The sequence below is a fragment of the Balaenoptera borealis genome (genome assembly GCF_965194805.1).
Source record: "Balaenoptera borealis genome assembly, chromosome: 4".
Classification (NCBI taxonomy): domain Eukaryota; kingdom Metazoa; phylum Chordata; class Mammalia; order Artiodactyla; family Balaenopteridae; genus Balaenoptera; species Balaenoptera borealis.
Genome location: NC_138861.1, coordinates 101407451 through 101424005, shown reverse-complemented (window position 1 = coordinate 101424005; position 16555 = coordinate 101407451). Strand labels below are relative to the sequence as shown.

General features: G+C 39.2%; 1 protein-coding gene and 1 pseudogene across 7 annotated transcripts in view; one reads left to right on the top strand and one right to left on the bottom strand.

The window, feature by feature from the left end:
* The window catches only part of ADGRA3 (adhesion G protein-coupled receptor A3), a 131813-nt gene that overhangs the window by 8057 nt on the left and 107201 nt on the right, over positions 1 to 16555 (bottom strand). For 5 of the 6 annotated variants that reach the window (XM_082389209.1, XM_082389210.1, XM_082389211.1 and 2 more), the window contains 5 exons: positions 14494 to 14618; positions 13297 to 13420; positions 5320 to 5465; positions 3206 to 3301; positions 1456 to 3068 (listed from right to left, as the gene is read on the bottom strand). In XM_082389209.1, the coding sequence (XP_082245335.1) occupies positions 1826 to 3068; positions 3206 to 3301; positions 5320 to 5465; positions 13297 to 13420; positions 14494 to 14618 (1734 nt within the window). In that variant the 3' untranslated portion in view covers positions 1456 to 1825. Of the gene's footprint in view, positions 1 to 1455; positions 3069 to 3205; positions 3302 to 5319; positions 5466 to 13296; positions 13421 to 14493; positions 14619 to 16555 lie in introns of those variants that run through there. The other variant, XR_014243683.1, reaches the window with a different exon arrangement.
* LOC309627349 (large ribosomal subunit protein eL33 pseudogene) overlaps positions 1 to 16555 on the top strand; it is a 103347-nt pseudogene that overhangs the window by 37350 nt on the left and 49442 nt on the right. The gene's annotated exons all lie outside the window — the stretch shown is intronic.

Here is a 16555-nt window from a genome sequence, read left to right as displayed (position 1 = left end):
CAGATTAAACATTGGAATGATGTACTGCAAAATAACAGAGCAAAATTTAAATAACAGTAACAATTAAAAAAAAGAATTATTTACTCCATTCCTCATTAGTTTGTCTTGGTCATTTCTAAACATCATCCTGCACATATATATCAACTTACCTGGAGACCCTAGGCCAGGCGGTAGTTAAATGTACAGGTGCCAGATCTATCTACTTAATTGCCTTGTTTCCTCCACCAAAAAGAATGCCTTTAAAACAACACCTAACAAAAGGCTTAACTAGAACCACCAGTTTTATTATTGTGAAGCAAAATAACTTCTAATGCAGTAACCCAATGAAAAGTGAACACTTACACTATAATGTGTGATCGCCTGGTATCATCTCTGAGAATTACTCTAAGTAAGCAGTAAATTGTTCAGATTTTGAGGTTTATCAAGCTTGACTTTAGCATTTCTTGGATATATATTTTGAATCTGATCTGATTCAAACCTTGAGACTACTGCCAAAAACAGATCTAAGCTGTGCCAATCTTTTCAGGCGTTGACTTGCATATCGGAGAGAAGAGAATGCACAAAGGAGCCAGGGCAGACCCGATCTAACTTTCCCGGAAAGGACCCCAGTAAGCCTGGAGACAGGAGATAGATAAGGACTGCAGTGCATCACTGACCAACGATAACTTTTGCATCAGACCTGTTTTTGCCCTTAGAGCGGAATTTAAAAATTAGAACTTTACCATGAACCTGAGGAACTTTATCTGTTTAAGAACAAAGTAACAGCCAACAGATAGGAGCCAATATTGAAGAATCCAAAATAAGTGAACGTGAACCTTGTATGACACCTCTTCATTTACGTTCATATATGGGAAGGGGATGAAGAGGCAAACTTCCAGTTATAAAATAATTAAGTCATGGGGATGCAACGTACAGCATAGGGAACAGAGTCATAAATATTTTAAGAACTTTGTATAATGACGGATGGTAACTAGACTTACCGTGGTGATTACTATCTTCATAAAGTATAAAAATATCAAACAAATCACTATGTGGTACACCTGAAACTAATATAATAAGTCAATTATATTTCAATTAAAACAGAAATAACGTGCTGGGGGAAAAAAAAAGAATAAGTAAACCCAAATATAAACCACTGAAAAGCCACAAAAAAATCAAAAATAGTATTAATAAGATGGGCAAAAGTAATGCAATTTAGGAAAAGCTTTTCAGGCATCTCCATTTTCAAAAAAAATTCTGTGAGATTAAAAAAAAAAAAAACTTGTAGCATTTAAAAAACTGTATTTATAAAATACAACAATCCAAAAGCTCTTTGATTTATATGCCATCAGTGGAGCTAATCATGTAAAACTCTGATAGCTGATACATGTATAATTCTCATTAAACTATCCCAATGCACAAACTTCATTCAAATAGCACTAAATGCTCCTGAAATGTAAAAATATAAGATTGACACAATGACAAACACCTATTTATTGTATTACATACAAGCCTGAAACGTTAAGTAGATATTACAGATCCCAAGAAAATTACATTTCAGATTCCCAAAATGTCCTGCTGGTGCTTTGACAACTAAAACAAGCACCATAGGGTTTTTAGAGGGTTTTTTTTTTTTTAGAGGGTTTTTTGTTTTTTTTTTTCAAAATTCATAAAAAAGCAACACGTGGGGGATATAAAATACATAAAATCCAAAACTTACAAGTTTATTCAAAATTCTTTTGAATCCCTAAGTTGGCTGTAAACAGTCGGTTTTTACATGTTCATAGCTTAAAGGAATGTGAGTATCACAGTTTATATGGATTTCTGCCCAGGAAGCCCACCAATGCTACACAGTAGTTTCGTGTTTCCATAATCCAGTCCTCACATTGCCAGTGCTATCCATACCCAGCAAGGGTCCATCCTGCCCAGTGCTTTTGATTGGTCCGTTCTGAATGGCCAAGTTGAGGCCATAAGACTTCTGCTGACTTTCAAGTTCAACTACAGTTGGCTTCCTTAATGCATCTTTTTTACTACTAGTTGAAACGGGCTTTTCAAAATTCCTGCTGCTTTTGGGAAGTGTGCTACAAGCATCACTGCTATCTTGTTGGGGAGGGTTGTACTGTCTCTCTCTGTAGGCTAAGTAAGCCCTTCGGCTCCGAGAGTGTCCTTCATTACTGCCCGGCTGGCTTTTCGACAGGCCATTCTGCACGCTGCCTTCCACGCTCGTGGGGACGTCATAGGCATATTCTCTTAGGACTGTGAGTCTGCTGGCCCGGTGCCCTTTACTTCTGTTTTTATGATGGCGGCTTGAGTGTACGTTTGTTCGAAATGGAACTTCTAAAGGCGCCACATGCATTTTAATATCATTGTCCATCGAATGCTCTGTCAGACTATTGTCAAGCTGAGGTGTGGCGTTCAAAGGTAGAGAGTTGCTATGGCACTGAGCTGCAGCAGCCTGCAAGTTTGTTAATTTGCAGCCCTGGGAGGAGTTTTTGAAGCTCGATGCACTCTTGTTTGTGCATGAAGATTCTGTGCTGCTGTTGGTGCACTTGGGGGCCTCCCCGCTCGGCCCACTGGAGCTGGGGGGCTGCACGTTGACCTGGACCGAGTACGCGCTCCGGCCCGGGCAGCAAGTCATGATCCACGCGAGCCGGACGTCCTCCCTGTTGACACAATGGTGAACCACGATAAACGCACTGAGGCTCAAACACGTGGCTCCAAAAAAGAAGCTAAAAACCAAGTCCAAAGGGTAATACAAAGAAACAGCCAAGGCCCCAAACATCCACAAAGCGACATATAAGAGCAAGGTAAGGCTGGCTCCCAAAAGTTGAGAATGGAAAGTATGCTCATTTTCCAGGGCTGACGTCGAAATGAGGGAGAGAGACAGGGAATCCTGATGATTTACTTCGCCATTTTCGTTGGCTGCCAGCCTCTGCTGCTCCTCACTGGGTTCCTTCAGCTCGTATTTGCGCTCAGGGTGTCTTTTCAACTGAATAAATATGCTTAGAAAGTACATACAGTTTACAAAAGTGATGAAGCTGGCAGGCCCGTAGAAGGCTCCCAAGGAGGGTTCCCATGCCATCCAGCAGCTAGGAAAGAAAATGGTGAACCAGCTCAGATGCTACATATGTCAACAAAGTGTTTAAGAAACTGTAGTAAACTTTAGTGCTTAGGCAACAGAAGAGAAGCAATCGACTCAGGTACGCAGAGAACACTAAATACTCACTAGGGCGCATTTGGCCGACTACCGTAATTCTTGATGTTTGCTGCCGCTGTTATGCCACAAACTATAACGGGTATACCGCCACCGATCAGGTAAAACCTACAAAGGGTAGTGATGGAAATAACAGCACATCAATCCAATTTATTAAGGTGGATACATCACAGTATCTCAGTACTGCAGAAGTTATTCCTTCAAGATTCATTACTATTCCAATAATGCATTGAAGGTTAACATTTAAAGGCTGGTTTGTTAACAATAACACTTTTTAAAGTTTTTATTTATTTTGGATTTCTTTTTTTAAAGAAAGCGTAAGTTTTCTGAGTTAAGGAAAGCTGATCAGCTTCTGCCACCCTGTGGACAGGCAAAGTAACAGTAAGCTACTACAGGTAGGGCTTTAGTTTATACTTTTTTCTTTTGGGGGAATGGGGCTTCTTTTAGATTCAGCTGATGAAGCAGAAAGTTAGTCCACTACATAACGGACTTTAAGATCTTACTGTGCCACAGTTCAGACTAAATATGTAATGACGTTATTTATTTATTAATGTCCGGCTAAACCTGCATATTCCAGGATGTTCTACTGCTGTGTATGCTTACCTTCAGTCAGCTGAGATTGGGACAAGGAAGATACCTGGATCCCAGCAACGTCCTGCAGCACTCAGGCCCTTCCTGACCCCTTTCCCACAGACTAGCTGGTGCAGGAAGAAATGAGGGAGACAGAGTGGCTGGTCCTACGAAGAACAACTTTTTGCGGGGAGGTGCAGCTTCTTTGAGTTCTCTGAAAAGAGAACAGGGAACGTCCTGCCCCGGCTAGCTACCCCTGGGTAGAGCCAATCTTAATTCTGCATTTGCCAGGTCCAAAGACACAGTCCAAATGCTAGTTGGCTGGATAAAGGCAATATTCGTAACACATTTTCCATACATTTTTTCTTAGTCAGGCTCACAGGTACTAAAATCCTTCAATATGATATCATTGCTGAAAAAGACAGCTAATTACCCTATAAAACTATAACCCTGTCTTCTACTTCACAGATTAGAGGCAGGCCAACGTCCGTGACCCTGCCCTTCTTCCTGCTATACTAATTCATAGCTGCTTCTTACCTGAAAAGAAGGCATCAGTTCACCCAAATTTATCTCGGGCTCCACATTCCTCTCTGCCACTCCTTCCCCACCCGACTCTGGGGCTGCCTGTTATCAAATAACCCTTATTTTGCAGCTTTAAATCTTCTTCTCCACTGCATTTTCCTTCCAGCCTATAAGTCTATTCACGTTTTCCCCATCTTCTAAAACTTTCCCTCAACCACCAACTTCTTTCTTGCTCCCTTTGGTGACAAACCCCTGGAAACAATAGCACCATCAAGTGCCTGACCTTTGTCACCTTACTGTGAGATGAGGCCCCTTCCACCTACCATGCTACTGAAACCGCCCTCTCTGGGGCCAGCAGACTCAAGGCAAGCCCCACATCCACCCTCCAGGTGGCCGGGATGCTGGGGTTTCTTTAAGCTCAAGGACATGGGGGAAGGAGAGCATCCTAAAGGGTGAGCCTGCACTGTCTAAAGCAAAGGGGGTACCTGCAGGCCACTGGGGACTGCACAGGCTTTGCAGCCCAAGCTGCCTTTTTGTTTTTAATCACCTAACAGAAAGGAAACCTAACAGAAACCTAACAGAAAGCTGCATGAGGATAGGTAGGATTCCCATCTCTTGGCCAAACGCCATCCCTCAGTTCCTTTAATACCACTGACAAGGGTGTCAAATCACATCCTGCAATCTGACTGTGGCCCGGCACTCCTGCTGTCCCTTCCCGCCCACAGAACCGCTCTCCCCCGAATCTTCAATGTTCTCTTTCAATTCTTCCCTTTATCTGCTATGGCCCATTGATACGGCCCAGAGATCATTCTTAACTAACTTTTCTCTAGGAGAGGTTGCTTGTTATCACTGCTTCAACGAATACACGTGGGATACATAACTTCACAAAGCACTCCCAGTTGCAAGGCTGCTTACAAGTCCATTTTTTTTACTTTCCAAAATTCACTGAGCAATTTTTTGTTATGACCATGCTTCATTAAATTTAAGATGTAATGGACATTTAACATAAAACAGTACACAAAGATATTAGATACCTGAGCATTGGTCTTGGTGGAGGTGGCAACTCATCAGGATCCTGGCATCTTTTAGCTTTTCTAGTGACTTGTTTGTAGATATTTCGAGCTGTCACTCCCACCCAGAGAACTGTAGCAAGGGTGGAATAATGAAGAATTATTCCAACCTAGAAAGAAGATTGAAGAATACATGAACTAAAACAAACAAAATTCCCCTTTACAATCATAAAGTACAGTAGCTGCCAGTAAGCTTTATGAAAAAGACTGGTAAGTTTCTTTTGAAAATCTGACTCAAAAACAGTATGAAGGTGTATTCTAATGATCAATTCCTTCGCCTGCTGATGAAACAAAGAAAGCACTCTAACAGACGTATAATAGAGGATCAAATCAACAGCTGGATCTAGGAGGCCCACAGACTACAACTTATACCCAAGATGACTCTAAATATATCACGGAATTCGCTCCTGGAAAACAATAAGCCAAAGGCGTGTTACTCGTAGATGCTATGTTATAAATTAGAGTTGAGTTCCTAAAGCCCGTTTTAAGGAGGAATATAGAAGTCAAGGGTAACTAGAGGGTGAAAGTCACAGCACACAGAGTCAGAGACCTGAGTAGTTCTAATTCAGAGCTTTTATATATCAAAATGGCAAGCGAGCAATATAACAGATTGATTATTTTAAGTGAGTGAGCTCCGAAATCAACAAGTTTGCCTGGTTTTAAAACAAGAATCCACCCCTTGTGGCACCTTAGCAAGCTTGCATAACATCTCAAGCATTGTTTTCCTCATTTATAAACTGAGAATAATATAAAACTACCGTGAGGCTTTGAAAAGGACAGTCTATATAAAGCATTTAGCACATCGCCTGGTCCCTGATAAACAATTAAAAATACGGCAATATTTTTATTATTACTTATTAGGAGTATGGTTTTAAGAAAATAATGTCAACCTTTCCTAAATTAATGTTCCTTATTTGAACAGTGGAAGGATTATCAATAACCATCTCTAGGGGTTTTTGTAGGGACTGAATGGGCACAAGACCTGAGACATAATCAGTGCTTGATAAATGATGGATAACTGAAATATATGTAAATGATGACACCAAGTTTCTTCCCAGAGGGGTGATGGGGGGCATGTTTATCATGTAACCTGTGTTTGAAGCAACACCAGTTAAAGATAAAATTCTAGATGAAGATATGTATGGGGCTAAGAGAGGTTTAAAATCTGTTTTAAGAAAAATAAATACATGGGTCATTGGAGCAGAAAGGACATAGTTCAGCTTTCTTATCTAACTACTTACTATCTTTTTGATTCTTTCTTCTTATACAATGATTACAGGTAAAATCCTATTAATGAAAAGCTCCAAGGGGGGGAAAAAATTTGTTTTTAAAGGATGGCTCTCCAATTTCAAGAAAATCAAATTGATTGACATTATCAAACCTAGGTCAGTAACAGAAACATTCAGACTGCTGCCTAAGGCTCATATTAATGAGAACCAATCTGCAGTTAAACGTGGTGACATAGAAGCTCAGGTATTATTTTGCAGGGCAAAATACTAGGGTGGTCACTGCCCAGGGCAGTCCCTGTCCTCTTAATGACTGGAAGGGCTAGGAGGGTGGATCCAGCCCGGCCAAACCAGAGCCATCAGAGTATCTTCTTATTAAGAAGAAAAGTGGCTCCTTGGTTCTCGTTAGTTTTACTGACCGCACTAGAAAAGCAAAATTTACAGATATAAGTAGGAACAAATAGCATAAAATAACCCTTTGAGCTATCTGGAGTCACACGAAATATTGTAAATAAAAATAGCATACTTGGATTTGGTGCATAGAAACCAAACATTCAAAACAAATCACTGATATTGACTCAAAATGGTATACTCTACTGTTGCTAGAGTTTTCTCTGACGCAGAGGTCAAAAGAATAAGACAGGGCTGTAAATAAGTTTAAAAACAGAAGTTAAAAATACTTTCAACATAGGAGGTGCAAGATGGAGAATTTTCTTGTTTTAGATCTAAGAGGTAAAACTCAACCTTTAGATTTTGAAGTGTTTCTTATGGCATTTCAAAATATGCAGAGAAATTTTCACACCTGAAAGATACTGAAGTCTTCTAGTTAAACAATTATTACCAATAGTGGAATTTCAGGAGTCTGATGTCACCTGCTAACAGTCACATAAACAAATCACCGAATATTCCACAAGAACCAGAATAAAGTAGGCACTGAGACCTAGCAGCGAGGGCATTCCTATCTTTTGAAAGGAGGGAGGTGCTTCTTATTTTATTCTCCATCAGACACTTGGGCTATACTTGAAATATAACCTCACTGTCACAATTTCTTCCAAATAAACAAGAAATACATGTGGGAAATTTGTAAACAGTTTGGAAATAAATAATCTAATTCATTAGGGCATGTAAATGATTCATTAAATGCAACAGATTAGAACTTAAGAAAGTCACCTTACCTCAGGACATCAATATCCAAAGTTGCAAAATGGATACAAAATACTTATCCTCAACAGTTGCACTTTATATATACATGTTACCTAACCATACACTGCTCACATACCAGAGACCAGACATTGTAACAATTGGATTTTTAACCACCAATAAAACTACAATAGTGCGGCATGCACAGCAAGTGTGCAAAAAATGATCTTTAATACTCAGTCAGATACGAATATATATAAAAATTAAGAGCTTCCACTTTTGAATGCCTGCTATGTATCCCAAAAGGTATCAGACAATTTTGCACATGCTTCTATTTTATCCTCTTAGCATCACCATTCATTTGGTGTTACAGACAAGGAGACTGAGGCTGAAAGAAGTTAAATCATCCACCAGAGGTCACATGGTCACTGGCAGGGCTGCAATTCATAGTAGACCCCTCTACTCTGCGGGTCCTCTCTAAATAGGCAAGCACAGTTATTGGGGTGGGGTGGGGGACAGGACACACAGAGTCAAAGAGACTGTCGTTTGAATCAGGCCTCTGCCACCCAAAGGCCCTAGTGACTTGGGGCAAGTTTTTTCAATTCCCTAAGACTCAATTTCTGTACTAATAAAATCTGTGAGTAAGAAATACTTCCTAGGGTTAATATGAAATTTAAGATAACACACTTGCAGTAGCTGGCAAGTAGAAAGCTCTTAATATCCATGGGTTGAATCTTTCCCAATGCATCTCACATGCCACTGCAGCGGTCCTCTGGATAAAAGACATCAGAGAACACCTGAGAAGGTCAGCGGGCACGATATTTAATAGATTAAATCATGAACTGGGAGAGCAACAAGGTAACTTAAATAAGATCCAGCCAAATCCTTTCACTGCATAGCTAAGGAAACCAAGGACCAGAAAATTAACGCTCAAGCGGTTATTCAGCAGCACAGCACGACCCCGAACCCAGATCCTTTCCCACCTTGAGTCAACAGCCCCTCCTACTCTATCACTCAGCTTCTTCGTTCTCCTTTGGCTCCTCTTGCAAAAAGAGAGTTCAAGGCTATAGAATGCGCCCACGGCACCACCCAGAACAGATGACAAAAGAACCAGAGTGGGAAGTACCTGGCTGGTGGGGCATTTAATAACCTCCACCAATCACTTCGGGGAGGAAACTGTATTAGAACCTGTGCACACTGTTCATAAAATACGTGAGCTCTAAAAGGGAGATAAGCCAAATCTACACCGATCATGTGCACATACAAAAACTGCCTGTGAAAGGTGGACACTTTAGGGTTCAGTTTTAGAGATGGAAGAAGCGCCCAAGAAACATGAAGCCCCTGCTAGGTTAAGTAACTAGTCATACGGGCTGTTCTGGCAGACACAGCTGGCTACTAACTGAATTAAGTACTAGAATAACAAAGTGAAGTAAGTCATGTCTGGGTCAGAAATAACAAGAATGATGTTATGTCTTTCATAGAGGAAGGAAAGAACATTGTTAAAAAAAAAAAAAAAAAGAACAGAAGAAAACAACATATAAAACCTGCCCATCCCCCACCCTAGCTTTTCTGGGTAAATCTTTAACTAACAGACATTTGTTATTGAGACTCTAATAACTCAGTGCAATTCCTGTCCTTTTCATTCTAGAAATGGTATAAAATACCATTCAGGATGATGAAAGGCAGTCATCTTTACTATGGCCTCTTTCTGTTCATTTCCTCAGTGAAATAAATTTATGTGTCTATTCCAAGAAATCAATGAATATTTTTTAGATAGAATTGAGACTATTACTACCACTGTGTGCTGAATACACTCCTAATTGTTCATGCTCAAAACAGCTCCAGGTTGAATGATTTCTACTATTAGCAAACAGAGGCCTTTTTTGTTCATTTATCCAATATCTGCTGAGCACCTACTATGCGTCAGGTCTTACACTGATTCTTGGATAAACACTGGTGAATCAAATCAATATAATTCCTGCTCCTGTAGAGCTGACTCCAGAGACAACAAATAGGTAAACGACAGTCAATCACAAAGTTTTGTAGGCACCATGGAATTTTAATAAGCACCAGAGGATAATGAGGGGAGGGGGTGGAGGGACTGCATCTCTGAAACAGTGACAGTAAACTGAGACCTACAAAGTAAGTGGGAGTGGGCCAGGTAAAGAAGGGGAAAAAGACTGAGAAAAGAGAAGCACTGTTTTTTGTACACGTATTAAGTTGATCCGAGATCCGTTACCTAACTTCTCATAGGCTCCCTAACAAATTTGTTTTCAGGTGTATAGTAATGGCCTGAAACAGGGAAATATTCTGCACAGCTAAGAGGTAATTATATCAATAACAATAGTAGTAATAGCTAGCATCTAACTGAGCATTTACTGTATGCCAGGCACTCCTGAGTCATTTAATCCTGTCAACAAATCTTATGGGCGCATGCGCCACACACACTTTCAATTGGATCTCATGAATACAATATTGGATTAATCATCAGCCTTAGGTTAATGACCATTCTAATGATTGGGCCAAGCACAAAAGCACAGCCTGCCTTCATTTAGTTATTTCATTAGCTATTGCTAATAATAGGTGTCCAAGAATCTTTCAATAAGACAAAAAGTAAGATCTTGTCAAAAACCTGTATCAAACCATATGGTCCCCTTTACCCAAGGTAATCATTCGCCCTGTATCCTGTGTTTATCATTCCTTTGTTTTCCTTTTTTATACAGTTTTGTTGCACTTATATATTTTCATTAAAAGTGTGCTGTTTCATTTTAGTTACATTTACCTTTATTAAAAAAAAAAGATATCAGGGTGAATGTCACTTACGGGACTTAATTTTTCACTTATATTCCTGAGACTGACTCACATTGCTATGCCTGGTTGTAATTCATTAATTTTGACTCTTGTGTAACATCACCGTTTATTCATTCACCTTCTCAGTGATCGGCACTGGGGCTGCTTCCAGGTTTCTGCTACTGCGTAGAGTGCTGCTATGAATATTCACAGGCACACGCCTGTTCCACGTGTGTCAGCTCACTCTGAGCCCAGGAGTGGGACTGTGGGTCCAGGGTGTGTGAATGCTTACCCTTAGAAGGTAAAGCCTCCCGGAGTCATCCACTTACATTCCCACCATGTATAAAACATGTGGATCCACATGTTCTTCAATACTTGGCATTGTCAGGCTTAATTTTTCTGACAGAAAATGCATAGTATGGTAGCTATGTGAATTTGCATCTCCGTGACCACCAATGCCATGGAACATCTCTTCAGGCGTACCCTGGCCCTGTGTTTACTCTGCTGTCTGTCACTCTCGCCACTTTTCCTACGGGGCTGTGTGTGGCATTCTCACTGATTACAGTTTTTAACATATATATATTTTTTATTCTAATGCTCTGTCAGTGGTTATGTATTGGGAATAGCTTCTTCTAATTTGAAACTTGTCTTTTCACTTTCCTTAGGAATCTTAATTTTTCAAAAAGATCTTATTTTTAATTTAGTTCAATGTATGTCCTTTCTAGTCATATTTAAGAAATCCCTCCTTATCCCAAGGATTATGCTATTTTCTAATATAAATGTTAACTCTTTGGTTTGGACTTGTAAGTTTTTAATCTACCCAAAGTTGACTTTTTAAAAATGGCTTGAAGTATAGATCCATTTTAATCTTTTTCCAAATGGATTTCCCCAGCTCCCTAAACTGTACAGTGGGGTCTGTCTTTACCCAACTGATGAGGCAAGTAACCTCTGTCTTATACCAAAGCTCTGCGTGGGTCTGCTTCCAAGCTTGCTCTTCTGTGTTGGTCAATTTATCCATCCCTACACCAAAAGCTACAGTTTTAACTACAACAGCCTCAAAAGTTTGGATCATTAGAAGTCTTCCTACTCTACTATTTTTCAGAAGTGTCCTAGCTATCTTTGGTTCTTCTTTACTTTCATATAAATTCAAAGACCATTTTATTGAGTTTCATGAAAAATACTCTTCTTATCTATAGGTTAATTTAGGAGGAACTGCCACCTTTCTGATTTTAACTCTTCCTATTCTTGGACCTAGTGTATCTTTCCATTTATTTAGGTCTTCTTTAATATATAATAAATTTTTACCTGCAAATCTTGAACATTTTTTATTATTTCTAAGTACTTGATATTTTTTGATACTATATAAATGATACCTTCTCATTGTTTTCCCACAGTTGCATTTCTGCATACTAGCAGCAAACTTTTGTATGTTAAACTACATTCACTTTTGCTAAACTTTCCTATTTTTTTCAAATAATTTACCTGTAAATTACTTCAGCTTTTTTAATATAAATAATCACATCATCTGACAACAACTCAATTATTATTCCCAATTTACAGGTGAGAAAACTGAGACACAGAAATGTTACATACTGAAATCGGGATCTAGAAAAGGTAATTGTATTCCTGTGTTCACTGCAGTGTTACTCACAACATCCAAGAGTTGGAAACAATCTAAATGTCTATCGATAGATAAAGAAAATGTGATGTATACACACAATGGAATATTTACTCAGCCATAAAAAAGAAGGAAATCCTGTTGCATACTACAACATGGATGAACCTTGAGGACATTATGCTAAATGAAATAAGGCAGTCACAGAAGGAAAAATACTGCATCATTCCACTTATATGCAGTATTGACATAGTCAAGCTCACAGAGACAGGAAGTAGAACAGTGGCTGCCAGGAGCTGAGGGGAGAGGGAAATTGAAGGTTGCTGAGCTGTGGGTATAGTTTCAGTCATGCAAGATGAAAAAGTTCTAAAGATCTGCTGTACAACACTGTCCTTATAGTTAATAACTGTACTACACACTTAAAAATTTGTTAAGAGGGTCAAGAGGGTAGATCTCATTATGTGCTTTTCTGCAATTAAAAAAAGTTAAATAAACTGCCCATAGAAACACTGGAAACTAGAGCTGAGATCCAAATCTAGGTAGTCTGAACTCAATACTCTGTGACACTGCTTGCCATCATGTACACAGAAAACAGTATGCAAATAAATAAAATTTTACATATTTCCTATTCACATATTAAAGTTTTGATTTTTTATACTTACACTGCAAAAATACTGTTTACTAAGGCTACATATGTAATAATTTATTTGGAATTAAGAGTTGATTATATTTTAAAATTCTTTATATGTACCACATGTAAAAAGTTTCTCATTTTTATATCTTACAGTTAAAATTTTTTCTAATTCCTATTATTTTCATAAATAGATAAAATAATTTTTAAAATCTTACTGTCGGAAAATGTCACTTCTCTTTCAATCATAGTCAGGATTTTATAAATTTTTTAAATTAAATGTTTGGCATTATAACAGGCATTACAAGTAGCACAAAATTCCCCAAGGTAAAAAGACAAGCTCCATAAGTCATATATTCAGTTGTGAAATGATAATTCAGAATTTGAAGTATACTGGTAAACTGTTTAAGTGACATACAGTTTGACTTTAATTAGCTAAAGAAAAAAGCTTTAAAGAAACAATTTTCCTTTTATAGTTAATGAAACATGAAATTTCTAATAGCAATTTTTTTTCATTTCAGTTTTTTACTTTGACTTACTGCTTGGCAGACGCTGGCATTTCTAGTTTGAGTTACTCCTCCCACAAAGATCACACATGTCAGAAAAATATGAAAGCATAAGTTCACAAGCATGTGCCAGCCTTTGAGACTGATTCTAATCAAACTGTTAAAAGAAAAGGGAAAAAATAAGACCCAGGTTAGTATACTTGAAGCTGGACATCTTCACGTTAACATTTCCAACTCATAAAAGGCCAAATGTAAATGTTTAAACATTTTATTAAAACATACTATCAGACACACACACACGCACACAGACACACACAGGGTTTGAGAAATCACTCAGTACAGTTTCTTAACATTTAACTTTGCAGTACAGTAAAAAAGACAAGTCAAATGGAACTGCTACATCCACTAAAGGCTAAACAAAATCTCCATAATAAGAAATATGTGGGCTTTTGTTAGTTACAATGTCTTATGACAAATGGATTACTTGTTTGCTTCCCAGAGATTTCTGCAAGGTGCCAATCTCTATTTTTCCTGACTTACTAGGATAACATGGTCTAAATGCCCAGTGCATTTCTTCCTGGCCTTTCATAATGAAATGCTGAAGTCTTTCTTTTTTATATCAGAATCTCCTTGTTTCTTAACTAAGTATCAAGAAATGTCACATATGTCCAGCTTAAAGAGGAAAATACATTCTAGCAAAACATCTTGTAAAGTGAATTTCTGCTTAGAAAATCCTTTCAGTTCATTATTTCTCACCATAAAATAAAAATTTCTGTAGCTTTGCCTCCAATTAACAAAAACCATATCCCACACTTAAATGCCACAGACATTCTTAAATGCTGTCTATAAAAAAGAATATCACAACAGGCAAGAATTTATAAAACAGAAATGATACCACAGTCTGGTTCTGGGAGACACATCTGCAGGTAACCAGCCTCCACCGTATCTCCCCCCCATGCCCCACACCCCCCAGCCACCAACACATACTTCCCATATTCTTTCCCAGGTACAAACCCAGCAAAATGACTGGGTGCTGTAGAAGATGAATTTACCATCACAGGCACTAATTATTTACGTCTTGAATTGCATGAAGTGAAGAAGGCCTGTAGGTGTTCTGAAGTAATCGTCCTTACTTTGGAAGGATAGCATGGTATTAAACTCAGTTTTATCCTAATTGAATGTGAAATAAACTCCACAGACCTCTATTCACCACAAAGTGTTATTTCTTACCTGTGATGGTATATGTAACTGACGATGACCACTAAGAGGCAGAAGAGAAGAAGGACAGCCGTGGTATAGACCACAGGGTGCAAGAGATTGGCTGCCTGGGTATAGAGTTCAGATCCCGTCAAATCCTGAGCGGGGGGAAAGGAAAGCATTATTCTAGGAGCACTTCTCTGGACATCTAGTTACTGAGATTTTCTCAGTGACTAAAACCTACTGATAAACAGAACTCTGGCCCTTACATCTCTTCATTTTATTCAAGGACTATGGTTCATGCTATTTTCCTCACACATTACTTTGCCCTCCTAACTTCCATGTGTTAACTACTCATGCGGTGTGTGTATACACATACACACACACTCTTGTCTTACCATGGACCATCTGCTTTACAAATCTGAATACTGACTCTCCTATGAGGGTAATGGGGAGAGAACAGCAGTGATTTAGAAGGGCAACCACAGACTTCATCCTTTTTGATGCTCTTTCACCCCACTTATCACTCTGTGCATTCACCAGCTGATAAGGCACAAAGCAGCAGTATCTCCAAGTCAATAAAGCCTAAATAGATCTCTCTAACCTCTCACAGTCAAGTTCAAGCAAATATGAATGGACCAGACACGGTGCAAAGCACAGGGACAGAGTGGTAAACCATGGTTCTTGCCCTTGAAGAGCTGAAAGTCACAGGGCACTCAGATGCACAATCAGATCACAATAATGTTTGATGAACATAAGACCAGCCCGGTGATGGGAGCAAAGAGGTCAAAGATCAGTTAACAGTAAATAATAATACCAGATCCTATCACTAAACTCTCTTTCTAAACTGATTCTGAAAGCTGCAAAAAGGTCAGCTGAATGTGGGAAGGCGTTCACAATGGGTATATCTCCAATCAGGAAGTTCTTGAGACAATTCCTGAAACTAGAAAAACTAGATGAAAGACAGGAGGGAATGGGTGACAGACAAGGACACTGAAGACGGACTCAACGGAGTAGGGAAGGAAGCAGCACATTTTTCCATAGAAGAATCAGAGGCTGACAGTGTATAATTACAGATCCAAAAAGATCCTATTAGAACACCTTAACAAGCCCCTCACCGTAACAAATTACGAACAGAGGCCATGGAGCCTGACAAAAATCAGAGTTAATGGGAAACTGGAAGATACAACACAGAAAACTGCATTCCAGCCCAGGCACTCGACCCCACTGTGATAAGTCTTGAACATATAGTTCATCTCTTTATTTGATAAATGTTAACTGGGTACCCACCATGGCAAGGCGCTATGCCAAGCACGGGGCATCAGCTAAACGCAGGACCCTCCAGGGCTGACAGTCTATAAACTAAGACTCGAAAAGGAAGATACAAGACAAAAGCCTACCGCCACCATTCTGAACCTGCCCTTGTGAGATGCCCGCGGGATCGGTCTATGGTACACAGCTTCAAGGTACTTGCATTCTGCTAAAAGTCCAGAATATTAGAGGAGAAATTAAAAAACTACTAGGGCAACTGGAACCAGTTAGATGCTAGCTGGAGTGCACACATTTCCCCTCGCTTCTATGAAAAGCTCCTCTTCCCATGTAGACTAAATAATTGAGGATAAACTTTCAGTGTCCAGAATGTGATCTCTAGACTCCTTCCGTGCACTGCCTGCTTTCCATTCCTCCAGGAAATGTTCAAGAATACATCACCACTTACTAGCTGTATGATTTGGGGCAGTTACTGAGATGGAGACACCACAATTATCTCATCTGGCAGGGTCTGGGGAAGGGGCAGAAGGTGTGTACGCGTGTCTTCCACAAGCCTTTGCAGAGAATAACAAGACACAGGCAGCTGGATATTATCTCATAAAACATCAAAGTGCCAGTTCAGTTCTCAAAATATGTCATATACAATATTTACATTTAAAAGAAATCAGTTTTTTTTTCAAAAGCCAAATGGATGTGATATAGTATGAGAAAGAAGCTGGATATTGACACAGAGGACCCAGACTCTTAAAATTCCAAGTTAGGGCTGGAGGAAGGAGCAAGTACTATTGACTGGTCACACAGAGCACTGCTTCTGCACGGGCATTTT